General features: G+C 35.9%; 1 protein-coding gene across 3 annotated transcripts in view; it reads left to right on the top strand.

Moving 5' to 3' along the window:
* Nucleotides 1-491: 491 nt before the first annotated feature.
* Nsrp1 (nuclear speckle splicing regulatory protein 1) overlaps nt 492-9,296 on the top strand; it is a 46,822-nt gene continuing 38,017 nt past the window's right edge. The window contains exons 1-2 of one of the 3 annotated variants that reach the window (XM_026388990.2): nt 492-535; nt 1,754-1,847. In XM_026388990.2, the coding sequence (XP_026244775.1) occupies nt 516-535; nt 1,754-1,847 (114 nt within the window). In that variant the 5' untranslated portion in view covers nt 492-515. Of the gene's footprint in view, nt 536-921; nt 1,003-1,753; nt 1,848-9,296 lie in introns of those variants that run through there. The other 2 variants (XM_026388991.2, XM_026388992.2) reach the window with 2 other exon arrangements.

Raw genomic sequence — 9,296 nt, 5'->3', positions numbered from 1 at the left:
AGAAAGGGGGAAAAAAACACCAACCAAAACACAAACACACACACACACAACACACACACAGGGGAAAAAAACACCAACCAAAACACACACACACACACACACGGGCTAGAGTAGCGGATTTCAAATTCGAGTTTTAGAATTACCCAGCGCTCTCATGGAAATTTGGATGCTTAGCTCCACCCCAGAGTTTCTGATTCACTGTTTGGGATGGGAACCGAGAATTGTAATTCTAACAATATCTTTGGTGATGCGGATACTGCTGGTTCCATGATCACGCTAAGAATCACTGGGCTAGAATTTTGTCCTTCCTTTCTTCCCACTGATTTCAAGGCAGCCGTCGGCCCCAAAAGGAAACAAGCAGTTTTGAGTCCAGTTCCCAGGAATGCGAAAGTGACTCAATATTCTCAACCTCAAAGCCGTTTCCGGGCGGCCCAAAACCGCGCGAGAGTTTACGTGACGGCGTCGGCGTCAGCGTCACGTCGTCGCCGGCCACGTTCAGCGGAGACAGGAGCAAGATGGCGATTCCGGGCAGGCAGTGAGTGATCCGGGAGTTAGGGTCAGGCTGGGGAAAGAAAAGCTACGGCGACTTTGTCTTTGGCTGAGGAGTTAAAGTGTGCTGGAAGTGAAGGGGCCGTGGCGTCAGGGATAGAGACGGGGAAAAGCGAGAAATCCTCTGCAACCTAGATTCCCCACCCCCATACATTTTGCAGGATGGAAGCCCGAAGTTTGAGGGAGAAACTTGTGAGGAAATAAAGGAAGTTAGGCTGAGGGGCAGAGAGCGAGACTTTTCTATTTTCCAAAAGCTCGGTCTGAGGCCCCTCAGTCTTGCTTCCTACCCCGCGCTTGAGTTTCTCCCCGGTTGGATGCTCTCTCAGGAGCACTAAGAAGAGACAATTCCTGGTTTCCTTAGAGGGCCTTGTTCTCCTTGGCAGAAGCTCAAGTCCTGATTCCCGCCCTCCCTTCTTGTTTTAGGAATGTTGTGCTGAGAAGCCACAGAAAAGGGTAGGCATATAGGGAATTGGTGTATACATTGCCGCAAAAGAGAAATATTGTACGTACTTAAAAGTTTTTACCTTTGATGTGTAATCCTTAACTTTCGATGCGGTTTCCGTGATCTCCGCATCTTAGAGGCCAACACGTGAGAAACTAAATGAGTTGAATCTGATGGGATGGTTCTCTTAGATGCTCCAAGACAAAGCAAGTGAGCTTAATAAAGTGTAATGGGAACTTGGCTCGTGGCTATTTGGATTTCTCAGTTAAATAATTTTTAAATTTTTTCGTGCGTTACATTATTTAATAACTTCTTAAAAGCTGTTGAAGTACGCAGGAGAAAAAAAGTCTGGTTGTTTTCTTGACTCCTGTTAGATCACGAGGCTAATTTAGCTTTTTTTTTATTTTTAGCAGACATGAACTGAGCTTTCCACTAATATATGTGTGTGTATAGGTTTTTTTTTTTTTATGTTACTTTCACTTCACGATCTGAAGCATTTCTGAACTTTTCATATATTTCTCTTCCTTGACAAAAATGATACTTGACTTTGGCCCTGGTGTACAGATAACCGGAATAGAAATTGTAAAATCTTAATGCATATTAGAATTTTGAGGTTACTGAAAATCAAAAAGTGTGTTTGTTTTTGTAGACTATTTGACATATTTTGACCTGATAACTTCATCTGGAAGAGGTAGTGGATGTATTATTTTTTGACATTTAAAGATAATGGTGTAATTTCTATTTCAAAAAAAAAAAATGCAGGTATGGGCTTATTTTGCCAAAGAAAACACAGCAGTTGCGCCCGGTTTTGCAAAAACCTTCAGTGTTTGGGAATGATTCTGATGATGATGATGAGGTAAGGGAACCTATGTTTTACTCCTATATCGGAAATAGAAATTTTATAAAATCTTAAGTTGTGATATAGATGTTTTTGCGTTTGTTATTTGTGAATAGTATTTTAGAATATAATTTACGGAATTATCAAAAGGAATGTTTAAAGGGAAAAGCTCCACTCATTTTTCTTTATAACCTAATAGGTTTTTTTTTTCTTTATAACCTAAAGCTGTGAACTTCATTGCTCTAAGAGTTCATAAAAAATTTTTTTTTGATAACTAAAATTGAGGTAACAAACTTATTGCTATTAAAATCCCTAGTAGCTGGGTGCAGAGGCATCTACTTATAATCCAAGCTACTGGGGAAGCTGAGGCAGGAGGCTTGCAAGTTTGAAGCTAGCCTGGGCAACTTAGACTCTGTCTCAAAATTAAAAAAAAAAAAAAAAAGAAGGTGGTACTGGGGCTGTAGCTCAGTGGTAGGTAGAATGCTTCCTTAGCTTAGCATGCAGGTGGTGACCCCAGGTTCAATCCCTAGTAATGGCAGGGCGGGCAGCATAGGAATGAGTTGTTAACATGTTACCATTTCCTGGAAAGTTATTAGCAAAGTCATTTTTAATTTGTTAACCATGCTCTAGCTAGCATGAATGAGTAACAGTTCTTTCTGGTATTACTTTTGTGGTTATTTCTTCAGTGTCTGCTAAAGCTAATTGCACAGTTAAAATTACAGTAGTGAATACAGTTATTGTTGATGTACTACAATAATAATAGCATATGAAAATTTTATGTTGTAGCATCCGTAACAATATTTTTTTGAGAAACCTAGTTTTTAGCAGAAACAGCTACATGTCTGTTTTTCCTAATACTGTATTTTTTATATTTCTTAAAACAAAGACCTTTGCATCAGTTCATCTGGTACCCCTTTTGCTGTGGCAGAAAAATAGCTTCTCTTTCAGTTTTTACTAACTATATAGTAGCATAGATAGATATTTGATATTTTCTTCTTTTGAAGAAATTGGCTATATTTGAATCGTACTTTTTAAAATTGAGGTTGAACTTACACGTAATAAAAATCTGTAGATTTTAAATATATAGGTAAGTGATTTTGATAAATGTTTTTGCCCTAATCAAGATGTAGAGCTTCTTTTTTGTACATAATTCCATGCCCCCTCTTCAGTCAGTTTACCTTCCCACATTTTGCCCCAGGAAACTGCTTATATGAGTTCTATTACTAGTTTTCCCTGTTGGAGAATCTCATATAAAGAAATCATTCAGTGTGTACTCTTTTTATGTCTGGTTTCTTTTTCCTAAGTATGTCAGTGAGATTATCCATGCAGTCATAGAATCACATTTTACTGAAAGTGGATTTTTTCCCTTTAATAGTTATGTAAGTTTTTCTTCTATTTTTCTGTTTTTATTTCCTCATACACTTTAAGAATAGTTGAGTATAAGAAATGAGTCACGATTTCTAGATGAATCTGTGTAGGTAGCTAGATTATTTTCAAATAGCATATTTAGAAAGTTATTAATTACAACTTGAATTTTTTGTTTCAAGATACTTTATTGTTTCAATAAATATTTAATATAGGTTAAGAATTGATTAGTTTTGTAGTTGTAGCCTGTGTGCTTTATTCTTTGTGACACCTTTATAACTTTTTCTTGGAGGAGGTTAATATACACTGGCTTAGAATTTTTTGACTTTATGAATCATAAATTCAGAAGCAACAAACATTCAGTAGAAATCATACATTGAATTGTGATCTTTTTCTTGGGCCAGCTGTACAGTGCTTTCTTGTGTGATGGTGGGCAAAGATGTTAATCCACAGGTGTCAGTCAACTATACTATCATGAGAGTAAACAACCCATCTATAGTATACTGTGTTACTGAGCTATGATGTTCAAGTTAGGTGTATTAAATATATTTTTGACTTAAGATATTTTCAGCTTATGGATTTATCAGGATAGCCACACTATAAATTGTGGCACATCTGCATAGTGTTGTGTTTAGCCAATTTGTAGTTTAATAAGAAACACATTTTGGGGCTGGGGTTGTGGCTCAGCAGTAGAGCATTCACCTAGCACGTTCGAGGCCCTGGGTTCGATCCTCAGCACCACATAAAAACAAACAAACAAAATAAAGGTATTGTGTACAACTAAAAAAAAAATAAAATATTTTTTTAAAAATAAGAAAGACATTTTATCCTTTATTGTATTTTTTATCTTTATACAAGATTTTTCTGGTCTTTTTCCCCCTTTAAAATATCATTAAGCCTGGCGTGGTTGTGCACACCTGTAATCTCAGTGTCTTGGGAGGCTGAGGCTGGAGGATCAAAAGACTTCAAAGCCAGCCTCAGCAATTTAGTGAGGCCTTAAGCAACTTAGCTTTGACCTTGTCTCAAAAGCAAAACATTAAAAGGGCTTGGGATGTGGCTCAGTGGTTAAGTTCAATTTCTGCCCCCAACCCCTGAAAAAATCATTGAGATAAAATCCACAAACCATATACTTCACCCTTTTAATTCTGCAATTCACTGGTGTTTAAAAGTTGTACAACCACCACCATCTAATTTTGGAACATACTTCATCACCTAGAAATAAACTTGGACCCATTGAGATCACTCCTCATTCTCCCTACCCCCAAACCCTGGCCACTATTAATCAACTTTCTATGACCATGGATTTGCCTATTCTGGAAATTTCATATAAATAGGATTATGCACCTTTTGTGGCCAGCTTCTTCCACTTAGGATAATGTTTTCAAAGTTGTACCATGTATCACAACTTTATTTCTTTTCCTCCTCTTTACTCCCCCCCCCCCATGGTGGGCGTGGAAGCCAGGGCCTCATGCAGGCAACTTTTTATTTTTTTAATTACTGAATATGCTCCACTGTATGTATATACCACAATTTTTTTTTGAATTTTTAATATTTATTTTTTAGTTTTCGGCAGACACAACATCTTTGTTGGTATGTGGTGCTGAGGATCAAACCCGGGCCGCACGCATGCCAGGCGAGCGCGCTACCGCTTGAGCCACATCCCCAGCCCCTATACCACATTTTTTTAATCCATTCAGCAGTTGGTGGACATGCGAATTGTTTTCAGTATCTGGGTATTATAAATAAATAACATTTGCTATATATATATTTGTATAGCAGTTTGTATATAGGTTTTTGGGTGGACATGTGTTTTCCTTTATATCGTGTAATCAGGTATGTATGTGGAATTGTTAATTTATATGATAACCATTTTATCTTTTAAAGAATTGCCAGACTGTTTTCCAAAGTAGCTATGCCATTCACTTTTCCATCAAACAGCATTGAGGGTTCCAGCATTTTCACATCTTCCCCAACCCTTTTTTTTTTTTGATAGCCTTCTAGTGGCTGTAAAATGGTATCTCATTATGGTTTCAATTTCCTTTTTTCTGATGAAATGTCTGGGGCTGGGGTTGTGACTCAGTGGTAGAGCACTTGCCTAGCATGTGTGAGGCACCGGGTTTGATCTTTGGCACTATATAAAAATAGATAAATAAGCTGAATACGGTGACTGCACACATGTAATTCCAGTGGCTTGGGAGTCTGAGACAGCAGGATCACAAATCCAAAGGAGCCTCCGCAACGGCAGTGCGTTTAGCAACTCAGTGAGACTGTGTCTCTAAATAAAACACAAAATAGGGCTGGGGATGTGGCTTAGTGGTTGAGTGCCCATGAGTTCAATCCCCACTACTACCCCCCACCAAAAGAAAAGATAAATAAAGGTATTGTGTCCGTCTACAGTTAAAAATAAAAAAAAAATTTTTTTAAAAGAAATGTCTGTTTGTGTCATTTACCTATTTTTAAATTGGGTTGTTATTTTATTATAAGAGTTCTTTATGTATTCTAGATACAAGTACCTTATTAAACACAAGATTTGCAAGTATATATGCTCCATTCTGTGAATTGTCTTTTCATTTCTTGATAATGCACTTTGAAGGACAAATTTTAAATTTTGAGTAAGTCCAATTTATCCCCCCCCCTTTGGTTGCTAGTGCTTTAGTATTATATCTAAGAAACCATTGCCTGATTGAAAGTCACAGAGATTTACAACTATGTTTCCTTCTATAGTTTTGTAATGTTAGCTCTTAAGTTAGGTCTTTGATTCATTTTTAAATCACTTACCAAGGATATGACAGAAAGATAGAACATGTTTATCCTGTAGTTTCACATTAATTCAACCTGGTATACTGTGTAATACAAATTACAGTGTACCCCAGTTTGAGAAGAACAGGATTACATGGTCTAAAAAGTGTTTACTCATGTTATTACTGTTTCTTTTGCATTGTGAAATGAAGGTGATGGTAGCTGAACAGTGAGTGGGGTACGCTAGCCAAAAAAGAAGGACCTAAGCCATTTGTTGTAGCTTTTTTCTTCCCTCCCCTAGAGGGACTTTAATGTAGAGAATGCATTACACAGGTGATAGAAGAGTTGAGATGCCAAATAGAAGATGACTAGGCAATCCAGGGATTAGCAATAGTAAGAAGCAAGTAGTGGTAAATGGAGGGATGCAAGAATATAATGGGTGTTGGAGGCCAAGAAAGAACATTACCAGATGGGAACTAGACTTATCTAGAAATAACTGAGGCTCATGGGGAAATTTGAGTTTTATGTAGAGAAAAAGAGGAAAAAGTACCCTGGCATTCTCCTACCCTCCACTACACTCCTACTGGTGGAACCTAGTCAGAAACCAGCCAACAAGGGAGCTTAGTTTTTTGGGGTTTTTTGTTTTGTTTTTTTTTTTTTTTTTTTTTTTTAGTATCCACAAAAATATTTATCATTAATTCAAACTCTTAACTAGGAGTGCATGTATTTTGGAAGACTTCCTAAACTAAAAATATATTTACATATTTATAGGTAACTACAATTTATAGAATAGAGATTAACAAACTAGAAGTATCATAAAATGGGAGCTTAGTTCTTAATGAACTACTATGAAACTTAGTTCTTAATGAACTACTATGAAACTTGTTTTACGTAGTTTTACTTACCTATAAAAAATCATTTTGGGGGCTGAGGTTGTAGCTCAGTGATAGAGTGCTTGCTAGTATGTGTGAGGCACTGGGTTCAATTCTGAGCACTGCATATAAATAAATTTTTAAAAATTAAGGTCCATTGATACTAAATTTTTTAAAAAATCAATTTAATGAATTCCAGCTTATTCTCATGCTGAGAAGTAAATTGCTTAGTTGAGTAAGTTTTATTATTGTGGTTCGAATATATGTTAAAATAATTTTTTCATGACTAATCCAACAGTTTAAGCAATAATAAAGTTAGGAGTGCTTTGGAAAATACAGAGAAAGGTTCTTTATGGTTTCCCTAGGAATTGGGAAAATAATGTTTTTTCTTTAGGAAAATATTTGATATCCCTAGAAAGGAACTGCTATGAAGCAAAACTGTTGTTATTTTCATCAATTCAGCAGAAACAATTAAGATACCCAATTTTTTAAAGAATATTTATTTCTTAGTTGTAGTTGGACACAATACCTTTTATTTCACTTATTTATTTTTATTTAGTGCTGAGGATCCAACCCAGGTCCCACACTTGTGAGCCAAGTGCTCTACCCCTGAGCTATACAACCCCAGCAGCCTCAAGGATCCAATTTAAGATCACATTTTATCTCCAGTAGTCCAGCAGAGGGGGCCCTAGCACATGAATTGTTTTTTGTTAAATGTTTATATTCAGGGTTAGTTTGAAATGGGAAAATGGTAGTTTTTTAAGTATTTCCCTTTAAAATAATCAGAACTAATTAAAAATAATTATCACTTTGTTCAAAGGCAAGGGAAATTAAAAATTTTTCCCCTGCTGAATAAGAAAGAATATTTGATACTTCTGTGTGATCATTAATGTTTGAGTGGTTTTGGTATCATACTAATGTATTTATTCCAGTTTTTCCATACTGTCTTTTCTTTTCCAATCCCATGATTATCATCTTTATTACTTCACGCATTATTTTAACACCTTTATAAATGGTTTCTTTATTACTTATTTCTCATTCATTTTAAATATTATTGTCTGACTGATCTTCCTAAAATACTTCTAATCACTCTTATTCCCCAGCTCCTGAATTTAATTGTATTTAATGCTTTAGCCCTAAAATACTTATTAGCAATTTCTTTTGCTTCTCCCTGCAAAGTATACTGTCTGATGGTAATTTTTGTCAGATTGCTTTTTTTCACAGCATAAGTTTTTACAACTCTGTATGTCCAAATTACAGCCATTCTTCAAAAACTGATTCAAAAGTTACTTCCTGTAAGCTTTCATTTTCCCCACTGAAAATAATTTTTCCTTTCTTTGACACTCTTTACTTTTCTTACAGCTCTTAGCATTTTAAATTTTGTGTTAAAAGTCTATGTCTACATTTTTTCACCATGCTAGAGTGTGAGCTGGGATCTGGATATCTAGACTGGCTTCCAAAAATCGGGAAAGTTATTTACTCAGGTGGTTTAATTGTCTTTATTGTATAGAGCCAGATAAGTAGGTAGAACATCCCTAATCTGAAATTCAGAATGCTCTAAATTCTGAAACTTTCTGAGTGTCCACATAATGCTGCCAGTTAAAATTTCACACCATAAGTCATGTGCAGGATTACAATCAAAAGGCAGGTACATGTAAACTTTGAAAATGAGTAATAAATATATTCTAATAAAATTTTATTTACAGGGCTGGGGATATAGAGAGTGCTCACCTAGCATGCGTGAGGCCCTGGGTTCGATCCTCAGCACCACATAAAAATAAAATAAAGGGGGCTCGGGATGTGGCTCAAGCGGTAGCAAGCTCGCCTGGCATGCGTGCGGCCCGGGTCTGATCCCCAGCACCACATACAAAACAAAGATGTTGTGTCTGCCGATAAAATAAATATTAAATATAAATATTTTTAAAAATCTCTAAAAAAATTATTTAAAAAAATAAAATAAAGGTCTTGTGTCCATCTACAACTAAAAAGACTAAACAAACATTTAAAAAATATATATTTACAAAAACAGGTGGAGCTGGGCACAGCCTAGAGACAGAGGCTGGAGAATCAAGTTTGAGGCCAACTTCAGTGACTTAGACCCTCAAAAAATAAAGGGCCAGGAATGTAGCTCAGAGATAGAGGGGCCCCTAGGTTCAGTCCCCACTACCATAAAAAAAAAAAAAAACCCTAATAACAAAAAAATGAGTGGGTTTGATTTGTCCAATGGCCTATAATTTGCTGAGCCCTTGAATATGATTATTCTCAAAAGTACTTGTGATAAAAGATATTTTACAAGTATTATAAGGTAATTAGTGACAAGTATAGTTAGATGTTGGGTAAAAGATTAAACATGAAACTTTGTTTTTGATGTTAATTTTATGATAAATGCTTGTTTATTTTTCAGACAAAATAATGAATTTTCCCTTTAATCTTGCCAATTAAAATGTTTATTTCTAGGCAGCAGTATACTTTTTGAGATTCAGTTATGCAA

The sequence above is a fragment of the Urocitellus parryii genome, chromosome 7, assembly GCF_045843805.1.
Source record: "Urocitellus parryii isolate mUroPar1 chromosome 7, mUroPar1.hap1, whole genome shotgun sequence".
NCBI classification, from domain to species: domain Eukaryota; kingdom Metazoa; phylum Chordata; class Mammalia; order Rodentia; family Sciuridae; genus Urocitellus; species Urocitellus parryii.
The sequence above is the reverse complement of the archived record's forward strand: the minus strand, read 5'-3'. Positions and strand labels throughout refer to the sequence as shown.